General features: G+C 43.2%; 1 protein-coding gene across 1 annotated transcript in view; it reads right to left on the reverse strand.

Moving 5' to 3' along the window:
- Positions 1-16,733, reverse strand: part of FAIM2 (Fas apoptotic inhibitory molecule 2) — a 49,643-nt gene that overhangs the window by 22,357 nt on the left and 10,553 nt on the right. The window contains exons 3-6 of the mRNA XM_020815757.3: positions 10,677-10,777; positions 7,975-8,039; positions 5,160-5,213; positions 200-250 (exon numbers count right to left, since the gene is read on the reverse strand). Of these exons, the coding sequence (XP_020671416.1) occupies positions 200-250; positions 5,160-5,213; positions 7,975-8,039; positions 10,677-10,777 (271 nt within the window). The remainder of the gene's footprint in view (positions 1-199; positions 251-5,159; positions 5,214-7,974; positions 8,040-10,676; positions 10,778-16,733) is intronic.

The following is a 16,733-nucleotide window of genomic DNA, read 5'->3' on the forward strand; positions in this document are numbered from 1 at the left end:
CTGGTGGGTTATCTATTGGTGGACCATGGCAGTAGAAAGTAGAAACCAAGGTGGAGGAGGGAATGATAGCAAGAGGTCTAGATTGTTCTGGCAAGCTATAGTACCACCAAGCAGAAAAGATTATCTTTCCTGAGCAGTAAATAACTAGCTGGAAAAAGAACACCAGTGCCTACTGAAGTCCATGAAAGAAGCCCTTTACCTGGGTCCAGAGCAGCAGGCCAGAATCATGTAGGTAATAAAGAAAACAGCACTGTGAGGGAAAAGCAGAGAGACAAAAAAAAATGAACCCAGGAAAAAAAGCTGTGCGTGGCTGCTGAAGCAGAATCTCTCTACTGTGCTTCTCCTCCTTCCTATTGAGCATTAGGGCCTGCCCTACCCTTAAGCAAAGTGAGCTTATTCAGATATTCAGAAAGAATAGGAAACTGCTATCATTCTTACCACATTTTAATGCCCATGTAATTATAACTGTAAGAATACAAGAGGTGTTTGTGGGATTTTATTTTATTAGGCATTGTCTGGCTTTAGCTACAAAACACCTCAACTTGGGTGGAGGCAACTGTACCATTGTTGGCCATTGTTCCTCAGGCAGAGGGATATTTAGGGCTGGCCCTGAAGAGAAGCAAGGGGGTGGGGGTGGGGAACCTCTGAGCCTCTTCGGCCTTGCCACTCCCAACAGACTGACCTGGCATTGCCAGTTGTAGGGAATTGAGGGAATAGCCATCCCACACAGCCAGAGAGTGAAAGGTTTCCCAGCCTCTTGTATCTTATCTTAACGTTAGCCATTCTTTTAAAATGCTATATGAAAACTCAGTATGATATCATTATTATTGCTTTATTTAAAACCAGGCTTGCAACTTCCATTCACAATCTCCAGTGTCCAAGAAACAGGATGAAGGAAGCTAGGTAAATGAAGGGCAAGGGCTATTTAGACAAGAGTCTAATGATACTCATTGGCCAAAATCTTGTTGCTTAGCATAGCAAATCACACTAGAGTAAGCCCATTGCATCAATGGAGATTTAGAGATTCCCTCCTCTGGAAATTCAATTGATTCAAATGGGCCTACTCTAACTGTAACTGACTTTAGTACAGTAAGTCATAGTTAGAGAAGGCTCGTTTGAATCAAGGGAACATGTGGAAGATTTGACTCACTGATTAAATTAGTCTACTCCAGGATAATTTACTATGGAAAGCAACAGGATTTTGGCCAACAGCTTGCATTACCAAGGTCAGAATGTGAGTTTAGTCTCCTTCAGTACATCCCTTCAGTTCATTTCACATCAGTAAATATCAAACTGTTAGCCTTCGGGTCAGTGATTCCCAGCCTTGGGTGACCCAGGTGTTCTTAGACTGCAACTCCCAGAAACCCGGGGCCAGCACAACTGCTGGTGATGAAGACTTCTGAGAGGTACAGTCCAAGAACATCTGGATGACCCGAGGTTGGAAACCACTGCTTTGGGAAAAAGGAAGAAAGTCTTTCTCCATGCAGGCCTTGACCTTTCAGAACATATCTCTGACAGCAGGTTGGATGAGACTAATTTTGGCTTAGCTCAAGAGTGAACAATCGATGACCCTCCAGATGTTGAATCACAACTCCCATCAGCAGTGGAAATGGCTCATGGGAGTTGTTCTCCAGCAGCATCAAGAGGGCCACCTGTTGCCCAGGAAAGATCTTGCCCTATTCTGGCTAGCAACAGTTCCCTAAGACTGGGTAAACATTTTTTCCCTCTCCCTGGAGATGCCAGGAATGGAACCTGGTAACATACATACGCAAAGCCCATCCTGTAACACAGAGCTATGGTGCTTCCCTGGACACAGTTCCATTCCAGTATGGGAAAGGGCATGAAATGCCTGAGATGTGTCTGTGCCCAGGGGAAAGGCCACACACATCCTTCCCATCCTCATGCCATAAGACTGCCATTTCCCACCAGCCTTAGGCAGCACAGCCAATGATAAGGGATCCCTGGAGCTACAGTCCAGCCCCAACTGGCAGGTCACATCTGACCACTTTGGTCAAGTGCCTCCACAGCACAACTTCCCTAAGGCCGCACAAACACTATATTTAATGGATAATGATCTATAAAACTGAAGACAGGTATGACATGTCCTCTGTAGTAACAGTGAAATTTGAGATGCAAGACTGGAAATTTACCTCTGGCTCAATTCAGGTAATGTAATTCAAAAGAGATAAAAGTAATAATACAGGGAGATTTGTCTGGCCAAAGTTTCCCTCTCTATAGAAGTTTACAGATCCAGTATGGGTCAGTACCTACACTGATCATGTAGGCCAGTGGTCCCCAACCTTGGGCCTCCAGATGTTCTTGGACTGCAACTCCCAGAAGCCCTCACCACCACCTCTGCTGGCCAGGATTTCTGGGTGTTGAAGTCCAAGAACATCTGGAGGCCCAAGGTTGAGGACCACTGATGTAGGCGACTTACCACTGCTTTCCCCAGCCTGATGCCCTCCAGTGCTACTCCCATCAGCCCAAACTACTGGGCTAGTTTGGCTCAGAGTTATGGGATATGTTGTCCAAATCACTTGGGGAGGGAGCCAGATTGAGGGCCTCAAAAGGGATGCCCTCAGCCAACATGTGGGATGGCCTCATGTCCAAGTGAAGATTGAAGTAGATACACAATAAATGCCAAACCTAGATAAAACCCCACTGGTGGTGGCCTGTCTGAATTTGAATCAGTGTAATAGCTACCATTACACAAAAGCAAGACTCAGTACAGAATCTGGCCTAATGGGAAATCAGGGTGGGAGAGGAACATGCAACCATGTGCCTGACTTGGCACATCCAGCCAACAGCCTCTCAGGTTCCGTGCAGAGCCCCGGGGCCATCTTGGAAGCCTAAGGACTAGAAAGGAAAGTGGAAAAGTTTTTCCTGAAATGCAGTTTAATTACAACAAAACAAAGGGGGGAGGGATGTTTGAGGGAAGATCCTTCACACACAACCAACTCATTAAGCACAGTGGAGAATTTCTAGTAATCCCAAACATTTGATTCAATGGGGAATAAAAGATCAACCCACTCATAGAGCCCAAAACATCCACAAGTATTTTTCCACCCGGCGAATGGGTGCAGAGAGTAACCCCCCCCCCCCCGCTCACTGGACTGTCAACTCCTGCCTGGTGAGGAGGCAGTTCAGTGAGCACAAAATTCCAGTTGTCTCTGCAGCAGCGAGGCTGTGGTATGTGGTCGGTCTGGAGAGTCCAGGTAGATGAGGGGCACCCACCTAACATTAGGGGAGCCAGAAATAAACGAGGGGAGAGGGACTTTTAATAATTATGTAAATAAGGGACTTTTAGCTACCTTGTGGCGATCTCCTCTCCCACACAACTAGTAAAGGTCTAGGAACCCTGTTTTGTTTTGTTTCACGTGGCCAGCCCATCTACCCTTCTTATGTCTCATCTTAGTCCCCTAATCCTGGGACTCTGAAGCCTTTTCTCAAGTGTCTTTCTTTTCATTTCATTTTTTTCTACCCCCCCCTTCTTTTTGTAAGCTGCAAAAGCATCTAAATGGAACCACAGTATTAAATGTCTTGAGAACTGAAGAGGAACTGAATTAATTGATTGATTGATTGATTGATTGATTGATTGATTGATTGATTGATTGATTGATTGATTGATTGATTGATTGATTGATTGATTGATTTGATTTGATTTGATTTGATTTGATTTATACCCCACCCATCTAGACCGAAGTCTACTCTGGGTAGTTAACAATAAAAATGGAATAAAAAATGGAAAAATATGGTGCCTGCTCAAGATACGTTTTCCTCTCATCTATGATCCTCTACTTTATTTAGTGAAGCAGCAGAAGTAGGACAGACAGGATTGAATCCTGAGAATTGCTTAGTGTGGACTATGATACCATCCACATATACCCTCAAATTTGGTATGCTGTGGGGATGTGCTGGTTCACTCCTTTTTGGGATCAAACCAAAGTGGAACTTGCCACTTTAAATTTGTCATTTCCAAATATTGTCAAGTTTAGTCACTTAATTATACTGGAAAATTAAAAACTTCCTCTGCTTTCTCAATATCACTACGTGGCTAAGCTTAACGATATTGGGAAAATAAAACCAGATGGCGCAGAGGCAGGAAGCAAAGTTTTGGATATTTTTTTTTACAGTCTATGAAGGCAGCGCTGATTTCTTAGAAATAAAATATTAAAATATGAAAGCTGAGGGGTAAGGAGGGGGCTTGTTTTGTTTTGATTGCTTTCTTTCCTTTCTTAAGGGGGGGGGCAGGCCAAATAGGTTTACTTGAGGTGTGTATTCTGTGTGGATGCAAGGATCACACCAAATGCATACTGGATTTCTACGTGACTTTAAATGACCCTATTCTGCCCCCTCCAATTGAGCCATCTAGCCAAGCCCAAAGTTTCATTTTCACCCTAGAGCAGCTGGGTAGAAAAAGAGTAGAAGGTTGCTATACCTCCAACAGCTGCATAGAAGAAAGAAAATCAAACCATGTAACTTGCTACACAAGAAATAGCTTCTAGCATTTCCTCTTCTACACCGCTATTAAAGTTGCAAAAGCCACCCTTGTTCTGTCCAAAGTTTCTGCTGCAAGTATAAAAAAATAAAATAAGCATCAGGTTCTGAATTTTGTTGACCCATGCCTCTTTCAGCGTTCAGCACTGCTCCTCTGCTGAACGATCCATTAGTCTCCCTGAAATCCCCAAAATAACCTTGTAGATATCACAGGGCATGCCACATCAGGAAATACTTTTAATACCATGCAGAGAGGAAGGAAATCCGGTAAGCCCAAAATTATTCAGGTTGAATACCTGGTTAACACGAAAAGGTTTACCTGTGACTCAGGTATAGTTGGACCACACTCGAGTGGCTGCTTTCTTCCCTGGCCTTCCTATGTTTTTAAGGGTAGCCTCACAGACAGACACGTAAACTGGACAAATGACGCTTTTTATGGAATGGTGTGAAATGGTTAGTTTCAGACCCTGCTTAGTTATCAACCCCTGTTAGTCAACCCAACCCATCACCTGAACCCTGACTGGCTAGGATTTTGCAAGTGACTATTCTCAGGGAAGGGGGACACACACAGTAATGAAGTGTTCTTGTCTTCTTCCCTTCTTTTGATTGTCATATTCTGCACATTACAAATTCTGAATCCCATAAAGAGGATCAGTACTTACTAGGAAGCCCAGTACCAGGCCGGATTTGCTTGGATATATCCTTTGACTGGTTCACTGTGGTGAGAAGAGAAAGGCACATGAGACCGGTTCAATTAGGGTAGAGCGGAGAAAATTCAACCTTTCTTTCCAATGTGTTTGCCTATGGAGACAGCATGCCAAGCATCCCACCTCACCAACCACTGTCTCTCTGCCTTCTTTTCTTCCCATCCCATGGCTGCCACATCTCCCTACAGTGGACCCTCAACTTACAGAATTAATCCATATTGGAATGGTGGCTGCAGGTTGAAAAGTCTGTAGGTTGAGTCTCCATTGACCTACAATGCATTGAAAGCTGATTAATCCGTAGCCGGCCATTTTTGTTCCATTTTTTTTTTTTTCTGGTCTGTAAGTCGATTCTCCGGCTGCAAGTCGAATCTAAATTTTGCAGCCAGAGAAGTCTGTAACTCGAAAAGACTGTAAGTCGAGCCGTCTGTAAGTCGAGGGTCCACTGTACTTCCCATTGCTTTTCATGGCCATTCTGTAATGTTCTGGTCATAGAACAGAATCACATCTGAGAGAGCTCAGTTTGCTCTTTGCGTCTGGAGCCAGGCTGCTGCTGTTTTTGTGGGGATGTTTGTGTGTGTGTGAGAGAGAGTTGTGTGGTTGTGTGTGTGACAGACAGATCCCAACATCAAAAGGAAAGAATGACCAATCTACTTTGCTGCTGTGCGAGGGAATGGTCCTGCTACATGAACCATTGAAGCACAGCCTGGATAAACATATCTGTACTTTTGGATGGAGAGCAAAATCTGGAAACCCAGGAAGAACATAACAACAAAGGAAACAACGCTACACAGAATCAGCACATTGGTCCACCTAGCTCAAGATGCTGATAGGGACACTGTCCAGGGTGGAATTCTTTCCCAGCCTTAACTGGAGATGCTGGAACTGAAGCCCTGAGCACACTTTAGCACTCATCCGCCTCAATACAGCACCTGATATTCCCCAGTTGCCTCCTATGTGAGTATTAACCAGGCCTGACCCTTCCTAGCATCCAAAATCAATCAAGGCTGAGAACGGTGTGGTGCCAGAAATACCAAGCATTGCTTTTTGAAATGGCTCTTAAGCCTCCCTAGCACTCAAGGGGGGCAAAGCTACTCTGTTTCCCTGTCAGTGGAGAGTGCATCACAATCCTCTACATTATGTCTTCACTTTATTCTACTCCAGGGAAATGACTTTTCATTGCAAAGCAAGCTGATTAAATAGCCAGAAAGGTCTCAAGTGACGTCAATTTATTATTGATGCTAAACGCAATTAGATCCAGGCTACCCTTTTCTTCTGACTCCCTCTGTTCTATAAGCTTCACGCAGTCAGCCAATGAAGTTATTTGTGAATAAAAGTGAATGCAGCATCCTTGGTGAATTCCAATGACTTTTTCAAGAGAAGACCCTCCAGGACAAAGCCAGTGACAAAACAAAGGGAGAGATAAAGTAATCTAGCACTGGCCTGCAATGCCCATGTAAGACGGCCTTCACAAACTGCACAAATAGCCCCCTGCCCTTCCTTCCTTCTTTCTCACAACATAATGCAGGAAAACAGCAATTGCCCACGGTCTTGGTAGCTACTCAATATAATAGATGGAGTTGCCACCAAAACGCATCTAAAATGATATTCGAGGCAACTGTGAGTATTGTTTTTTGCTTTGAAACAGGCTACTTGTGGTCCTTAGGTGAAAGGTGGAGCCTAGGGCCATTTTAACACCCCTGACCACTAGAAATGGGCACAAACTGCCCCAACCTGCCTCCGGGCACTAAAAAAACAAGGCATGGTTTGTGCCCAACTCTACGGCCCATCCATATACACTAAAGTGTCTTTTTTTTCACCCAGTGAAAGTCCTTTTGTGCCCGCAAGAGAGCACAGGAGGCAATCCTGTCCTGTTCTGAGGGCCCAAAAAAGCCATGTGTGACCAACGTGGGTTTTCTAAAAATTTCATTTGAGGCCACTGGAGGACACAGGGGGGCTTTGAGGATTTAAAAATGTCTTTTTCCCTCCCTCCCTCCCTTTTCTTTTGGCTGAATCCATTTTTCAATGTAACCTTCGCAGTGCATAATCACTGCACTAACTTTTTAGGAATAATATGAACATTACTCCTTGAGCTCATCCGTTGGGGTGTGGCCTTCAGGGTGCTGGAGTATCTGAAAAATCAGTCCTTGGCCCCACTGAAATTGCTCAACTCTGGCTTAAACTATTGCAAAGAATTTGTATGATATCAACCTTGCCTTCATTCTACATAGTGCTCCAGATATGGATTTTTTTTAAAAAAAATCAAAACAACCAAGAAATCAAGGTGACTAGCTCAAAAATACCTACAGGGGGATGCATAAGAAATCTACTGGGTTAACAAATTCATATGAGCTTATCCAATTGATAACGTGAGGATTCAAAGTGGCACTCAAACCCATTTTGTTATACATGCCTTTGCATAAGAAAAAATGTATCATTTAAAAATAGGCATAAAATGCTTCAATCAAGGTGAGAATATATGCAACATGTCAAAACTCCATATATTCTGAAAAATGCACATGAAATACATATGAATTTCTGCATAGGGTGAAGAAACCTTCATAATACGATACAGAGGTGGGCTGGAATAAGCCTTAAGACAGCTTCATTTATACCTTGGGGCTTCAGTAGACATTCATTAAAAAAACAGGCATACATGTTTAGCTCCTCATTTCACATGCACAGGGGAAAATGATATAGGAACAGTTAGTCTGCTAACCAAACCAGAAAAAGGACTCTAAGCAAAATATTTGTTGCTTGGCTGGAAACTTACCAGAAGGTGAAGAGAGCCACAATGCCAACTGTAACCAGCAACTGAAACATGAGGATGCTGTACACCTAAAATCAAACAAAAGGATCAATGTCACCATGGTTAAGGCCAGACTCCAGCAAATGCTTTCCTTGGACCTCATCTAGACCTGAAAGAATCAAGGCAGACTCACTCTGTATCTTCCTGCCTATCTGTCTTCGTTTCTTTTCATCTGAACACCCACACACACACACACACACTTCAAATGCATGTATTTCTGAGGGGTGTGGAGAGCTACTACCATTGGTGATGCCCCCAGCATCCAAAGACATATAGTGGCATTCAGCATCAGTGCCAAGGGTGGTGCCTAGGCACAACTGTAAACATGATGGGAGATGTTGGGACAACTGGGGCAGGGGAGATGACTGGCATGGATGCCAGTGTGCGGGAGGGGGGCTGACCCATAGATGTGCTTCCATCTCCACTCCTCAACTGATTGTAGATTTACAAGGGAACCAGCTGGATTCCGCCCGCCCCCCTTGTAAAAATGCATTAGAGCAAGAGATTCAAGGTATAGATGAAAAGATTTATTAAGCCTGAAATATTTTGGTATAAATTCTTCCTCAGAAAACATCCTGGATAAGAATTCTTGGCCACGTTTGTAAACTATTTGGGCAGATAAAGAATATCTCTGTGGTTACTCTAGCATGTGACAGAAGGTTGGGCAAGCTGAAAGGAACACTGCGAACTGTCTCAGCCTGATAGTGAGATCTGACTTTTATTTGCCCCACCCACCCCCACACCCCTGAAAAACATACTGGACCATGTTTCTTGCAAGAAAATACACACAACAGCAAAAGATTAATGCATGGGACAGTTCAGGTTCTGTGTAAGATCATGAAGCTCTTCTTGGATTTATTCACCAATACATTTCCCCAAAATTTATTCGACAAAGTATTTTAAGAATAGTTAGTTATATGCCATCAATTCAGAACCAACTTATAGTGACCCTAATAGGGATTTCATGGTAAGTAGCTTTAAGGAATGGTTTTACCAGTTTCACACCTCCAGTGAGCTTCCATGGCCAACTGGAGATTTGAACCCTGGTCTCCAGAATTCTAATTCACTCTCTATTCACTACACCACACCAGGCAGATTTTAAGGATGCTGATCATTATTATACTTCTTAGATTTGTAAATACCTCTTTATTAGCCTTGTGGCACAGTGGTTAAGCTACTGTACTGCAGCCAAAACTCTGCTCAAAACCCAGGTTCAATCCCAGGGAGCCGGCTCAAGGTTGACTCAGCCTTCCATCCTTCCAAGGTCAGTAAATTAAGTACCCAGCTTGCTTGGGGTGGGGGCAACGTGTAACCTATGTAATTAAATTGTAAACCACCCAGAGAGTGCTTTAAGAATTATGGGACAGTATATAAGCAGCATACTTTTTTAAAATTACCTACAAGTTGGTAGAGATCAGTGTGTAGTAGCATCTTGCTGCAGAGCCAGTGGTTGGGAGTGTGAGTTCCCAACTGTGCCTCTCAGAAGAAGGGCCAGCCAATATCACCCAAAGCATGTGTGCTTGGTGGGGGTTACAGGCTCTGCCACCTATGTGTTCTTGGGCAAGATTCATAGACCCAGAGTACTACCAGAAGGAGGGGCGGGTGAACCATTTTTGAGAACTTTATACCTGGGAGGGTTGCCATGAGTCAGATTTGACTGGACTTTGCATCATTATTATCATCATCAACATAATTATTGCTGTTGCTGCTGTTTTTATTATTATTATTATTATTATTATTATTATTATTATTATTATTATTATTATTATTATTATTATTATTATTATTATTATTATTATTATTATTATTATTATTATTATTATTATTATTATTATTATTAGGGGTGGGACTTTCTGCTTTAAAAGAGCGTGTACCAGGACCCTGGACCCTTTTTCCCTAGGAAGCTGGGCTGAGGGCGAAGGCCAGGTATGTTTGCATGGATACCTTGCTGAGTTTCTTTTTCCTGGACTTTCTTTTTGTCTCCTCACCACATGGCCTGGGGGTGGGGCCTAGGGGTGGGACTTTTAAGAAAGCCAATTAGCTTTGCATAAGCCTGGGAGGCAGGAAAGTTTTAAGGGTCAGATCATACTTTTGCACTATTAAAGAGCAGGCCAGATAGGTGGGGCTTGTCAGCCATGGAAGGCAGCCCATCTAGGAAAAGGAAAACTCCGATTTCAAACCTCCACTGCCTTGTGGCTATATCCACTCATGGAAAAGGCTTCAGGAGTTAACCTTGAGGCAAAATCCGGAGCTGGAGTCCCAATGGCAGCATGTGTCGTTCTGCCAACTCCTGCGACGTTGCTGGAACCAGTCGTATTGGCTCTTGCCTTTCCATTGGACCATTTCAGCAATGTGGAGAGGGGGGATCTGCTGCTTGGGTAACAGCTTGTCCTCCATATTACTTTACCCAGGCTTCATGCTCTGGAGGGGACACTCCTCGATTCACAGCATGTTACCATAGTCTCTCGAGACTGAAGGATGCCTATGTATGTGTATTATTATTATTTGCTACCAACAGCATGGCTACCAATTTTGCTGCTTTTTGGTGGCCGGGTGCCCAACCACGTTTTAAATGGAGGCAGAAAGCACTTTGACATGGCCGGGCCAATTTATGTATCGTAAGGTGACGAATTCCCCAACTACAATTGTCTGTTTCCAGGCATTACCTTCCTGATGAACACCCTGCGTACATTGCGGTCATCCCAGCTGAAAGTTGTAAAGGTCTCTGTGTCCCCTGAGTATCCGCTGCCATAGTTAGGGCTGGCACCTGAAAAAGGTGGCAAAAAAAGAAACATTAACATTTGTCCTGTAAACCACCACGAGTTAATTAAGGCCCATCAAAGAAAACAGAACAAAGACAGGTCTATGTGTCTACAGGATGTCTGTATGAAAAAAGAACGCAGGGCTCCTGTACCTTGAGAAGTTGTATAGATGAAGGGATTTCAGCAGGTGCTGCTCACATGATAAAACTTTACCTGTTGAAATCCACTCTGCCATACAACTCTTACAAGCACAAGAACCATGTCTTGGTTTTCATCTCCATGCCCAGTATATTCAACCATTAAAGTTCAGCAACATTTAAGAAGGACCTGCATTCACCGTTCTTGTTGCATATTCTGGACCAAGTTGACTCCATTTCGTCAAAACAATTATTTCTCAATTGCATCTCTGCAAGGGCCTGAGCGACCATCTTGTTACATTCACCCAAAGTAGTTAATTAAAATGTCTCCACCACCACCACGAGTTCCACTGTCCCTTGCACCTTGTTTATCAAAGAGGAGGCAATCTTTTAACAACAATAATATTTTTTTAAAAAAAATCCGCACTTTTTATATTAAAAGCTGTCATTTTAATAGATTTTTCATTTATAAAATTATATAGTACAAAAGAATACCCAACAATTAAAAGATGGGATACTCACGAAAGAAGCAAGGTGAAGCAAGGCAGGAAATAATCTTATCTGTTGCAGCAAAAATAATAGCATCTTATACTGCAGTACCCTAAGAGTAATCACTCCATTTCCCCAACTACAAGCTATCCTGGCTAGTAGCTAGCTCATACCCCAGCTAATTCAACCTACAGCTGTCTGGAGAAGCCAGCATTGCTTACCCATAGAAGAGCAAAAGCTGTGCATCATGATATTTGACTAACTCAAAAACATCAAAAGTATTTAAACAGAAATTTCTATCATATTTAGAGAACATCTCCAAAAGGATACAGAACTCCCAAGAATCACAGCCACCTGCTTTTTGCAAACAAGTGGGAAGATGCAGATGGACTGACAGCAGCCAGGAAATAGCCATGGAAATAACATAGATAAAGGCTTACAAGGCTGGGGTAAGCTTTTCTCTTTTTAGAGAGAGTATTTTTCTGTGTGTTAACAATATGCTTAGAGCTAAATAATGCTTCTGATTTTGTAAAAAGTACTTTTAAAAGTTTCTAAAGTTTTTCATGCCTGGCATTGAAAATTATAAGGCATTTTGCTTTTTATGATTTGTTCTTAAAAACTCTGAAATGTCATGGAGATGTATTCTCTGCCTTTATAGGCTATGAGCTCCTATGTTTTAATGCTTGTGTATTTTTGTATTTTTGATTCAAGCATGACTAAAATTTTTGTCTGGAATCTGCATAGCTATAAGCTTACAACTGACATGCATTTTCTAACTTAAGCATTTGTTCAAAGCTTAAGCTTCCATGGACTGCAGCCCATTCATCAGATTCCAAGGGATCTGATGTCAAATAAAACTTGCTAGCATTTTAAAGTACCACAAGCGCGTTATTGTTCTTGCAGAAATAAACAAATTGAAAAACTAAAACAAGGAAACAACAAAGAGCTTTTAGATTATAAACAGACACAGATTGAAGGATTTAAGTGTAGAATCCTTAGTAGAAGAGAACTGACAAATACCTATCTGGGCATTTTGTGCAATTTGTGCACTTCAATTAAACTGTTATTTTCCATTAAGTGTTACTTCCCACAATTTTGCCTACTTTGCGTGTGCACACACACACACACACACACACACACAATGTTCTCAGTTTCATTGTCATGCCAAGTGCACCACCAAATATCTCATCCTCTTTCCACCACACACAGAAGAGCAAGTAAATATGAGTCAAGGATTCTGTCTTAGATTGTGGCCACAGTCCATGGGGAACAGAAAGAATTCATCACATTGCAGGAGATGGGGGGGAGAAGAACCAATGTTGAGGCTGAAGGGGATGGAAAGTCCCCATCTCTTAGATGAGCCGTTGAAAAAGATGCCACAGGTGACAGCTTCAGAAGTCAACAACATCAGGACAAAGAAAAATGTCAAAGATGAACCTGGCAGAATTTTGAAAACCGCATGTTCTGGTTCTGGCGAAACAGTCTCGGCCAACAAACTATAGAACAGGAGCAAAATGTCCCAGGGCCAAGGGAAGCTGAGGAAGCCTCGGTCCTCTCAGGATCCTGTGGACATCCCAAAGAAAGCACAATGGTTCGACATTAAACGGGAGACTACAAAAGCTGCACTCAAACGTGTAGCCAGAAATTGTGAGTTGGGCTGACCTACAGTAGCTACAGGGGCCACTGCAGTGACACGAAAAACAAGTAAAGCACAATACTTATAATTGCACCATTAATTAGGCTCCAATTCCTCTCCATCAGGAAACAAGTATGTGCACAGGCAAGGCAGATGCATCCATGTGGGACCGATGACCAGTCTCTTTCTGATCTGAAAGCACAATCCAGAATGATGTTAGAAGGGAGAGAGTCTCCCTCCTCTCATTCCAAGAGACCACAGGCCTGGCTGTACTCCTAGGTCAGGGCACAGTTCTATCACCATTCGGTCCCAAGGTGAAACTTCAACAAACGTGCCACCAACAACACCACTGCCACCCCTGGAACAATGTTCTGTGGGGCTATGATCTTAAATCTCCATTCTTCTCAAACTTTTCCAATTCAATTTAAGGATATAAGGTAGGATTTATATATCTCTCCAGGTGTTTTTGGAGTGTAATATCCATCAACCCAAGCTGCCATAGCCACTGGTGAAGGATGATGGGCACTATAACCCACCTGAAGAGTCATACATTAGCCATTCCTAACAACAGGATTGCTTTTTGGGGGGAACGGGGGGGGGGAGAGAGACACACACAAAGGTCAGTTTCATCCAGCATTTTGTTTCATGCAATGAACGAAAAGACCAGCCAGCAGTTAAAGTGAGAAGCTCACAAACAAGGGTTAAAGGCTATAAGCTTCTCCTTCCAAGTAGTAAATTGATTTTCAGTAGAGTCGAGCTTCCTTTTTTAAAACGGAGCAGCTAGTGTGACACACAGTGCTCTGAAAGAAGTGGCATCATTATACATCAGGACAAAAGATTCCTGCGTTGAGCTGGGGGGTTGAACTCGATGGCTTCACAGGACCCTTCCAACTCTTTTATTGTAGGATTCTATGACTACTTGTCATGTTATTGTCAATCTCTTTCCTAATTGTGTGTGTGTGTATGATGTGCCATCAAGTTGGCATCGACTTATAGAAACTCTTTTAAAAACATCATGGCAAGTGAGATACGTCCGCCAATAATGATCCATGGCTAAACAGGGATCTGAACCCAGGTTTCCTGAGCCCTAGTCCATCCCTCTGACCACTACACCATACTGTGCATATTCCTAATAATATCCAAGATATAGTGTGGATATTGTTCTTTTACTGGTAGTATTAGTGTGGATATTATTTTCCTCACTATCATCATTGTGAGTTCAAATTTTCACTGACTGCCCATTCTATGGCCCCAAGACCCTCTTGTCTCCACCAGGATGGCCAACTTCTTAAGACATGGCAGGAGGGGGAGGCATCATCCTACACTCAACTCTTCAAAGGATGCAACCCACGACTACGATTGCACCCACGACTGCTACTGAAATTTGGTGACAACTATAGTGGCTCTCTTGCACCACTGAAGCCTATGAAACACAATATCTTGCAGGTTTCTACTGCGAAAGAAGGGAGAAGAGAGATCAGGAAAGACAAAGGGGGAAAAAAGCTGCTTGTTGCTAGTTCTGTCAGGGGTGGGTGGGTGGGAAGAAGATAAACGCCACAGAGCTCCCCTCCCCCCCCAAAAAAGACACTCCTCACATCAGCAGCAATTTCAGTGTCTGAATGAATTTCCATCTATATCCTTTGTTTTTAATACATATCACCAATAAGATTTTAGAGATGATACTCTGAAATCCTTTCTCCCCATGGGGTGTGAGGTGTGGGAGGTAGGGGTGAAGGAGCAATAATCAGCACCTCTGGGTGGGAGACACAAGCAGTGGTGGCTCTGCCACTAGAGCAAGCGGGACACTGCCCCACCTCAGATTATTCCCAACCAGCCAATTTTGTCCTGCCCTCTTAACAGAAGCAGAGGTTCTCCTGCATTTGTATTTGTGCGTATGCGTATTTGTGTGTGTGCTATATGTACATCTGTTGTGTACGTATGTGAAAGAATGATTCTCATTGCTTATACGTGAACATCCAGTTTTGCCCCTGGCTCCACACAATATTTGTTTGTTTGTTTTAGTCATTTAGCCAGCTGGATAACTCAGTGGTTTAGGTATCACGTTCCAGAGTCAGAGGTTGGGAGTTCAATTCCCCTCTGTGCCTCCTGCGCGTAGAGCCAGCCTGTGTAGCTTTGGGCAAACTGCGCAGTCCCAGAAGGAGGGAAGGGTAAAACCACTTCCAAGTCGTCTCTACCTGGAAAACCCTGAAAAGGGTCACCATAAGTTGACAGCACACTTTTTTTTAATTTGTCATTTAAATTATTTCTGTGCTGCCTTCCTCCCAATTATGGGACCCAAGGTTGACTCACAAATTATTTAAAAAAAACAAGCCAGTTAAACGACAATAAATTATTGCATTCGAAATATTAGTATTAATATTATCAGCTAAAAAAATGACACCTCGAACACAGGTTTAAACATACATAAAATAATAATATGTGACCCCCAAATTCAAAACTCTTCATTGCCCAATTAGTTGTTGAAAGCCTCTCCAGAAAGGGAGGGCCTCCCACCGCCTGGGAGCAGCCACAGGGAAGGCTTTCTCTTGCCTTCTCACCAAACACGCCGGAGAGGATGGCGGTGGGATGGAGGGAAGGGGCTCCCCTGATGGCCTGAAGAGCCGAGATGGCTCATACAGATTGTGTCTTTCACCCCGAGAACTCCAACAGGCTGAAGGAACCCTCTATACATACTTCATCCCCATCCTGGCAAGCATAATGGCTGCCGACAGGTTACCAGCAATAGCCTTACATGCTATGTGGCTACCTATATTCTTACAAGATATGGGGTATGTGGGGAATATTTAAAGAATGCAACTAGGCTTCAGGTCATCGCTTTATCTTCTAGCCCAGGGCCATAGGCTTTCCCTGTGACTGAATATTTAATGTCCTTTTGAGTGTACAAGATGTATACTCTCATGGTATACCTCTCCTTCAGCTCTAGTGGCAGAGGAGTCCCTTAGCTTAGTTTAATTGCTGTGTATTAAACCTTTCTTGACATCATTTCTTATGACAACTGTACCTCCCTAGAGAGAAACATGTCTCAGGGATAATTGCCTGCTCCTTTGAAAGAGCTGTACCTTGCTCCAGGTAACAACCAACGACCAACTGAAGACACTATGGGGAGCTTTCATAAAATCATAGAATAATGCAGTTGGAAGCAGTCTAAAAGGCCATTGGGTCCAACCTCCCACTCAACACGGGAATCCAAACTTTGCAAACCTGTATAGTATAATGTAACAGATAGAATGCCTGACAAGAGTAGAACTCAAGAGACTGAGGTTCAAATACCTATTTGGCCATGGAAACCATGGTGTGGGGAGACTGGCAACACCAGTAAAACTTTGCAATTTGAAAGCAGGGAGTGGTTTTCGGACAACTCCCGGAATCCTCCAACCCGCCTGCTGGAAGTTGTACTCCTGAAATGTTCCACAGCCTGAGCACTGTGACTGAGAAAAACCCCAGCCCCACATAACCCAACATCACAATCCCTCAAGCCATGCCATACAGACCTGGGCAATTTGGGATATTCGCGTACCTAAAAGGAAATGCTCCCCTATCCAGCTTCCAAACATTTGGGGCTTTGAGGGTCAACAACAGGATGCTGAACTAAGGTTGAATGAATCACACAATTCATTAAAAGTGCTTTCAGATTACCAGTCTAGAATCCCTTAAGCAAGTACTTTATTGGGATTTCTG

Source organism: Pogona vitticeps, chromosome 2 (genome assembly GCF_051106095.1).
Source record: "Pogona vitticeps strain Pit_001003342236 chromosome 2, PviZW2.1, whole genome shotgun sequence".
Classification (NCBI taxonomy): Eukaryota; Metazoa; Chordata; class Lepidosauria; order Squamata; family Agamidae; genus Pogona; species Pogona vitticeps.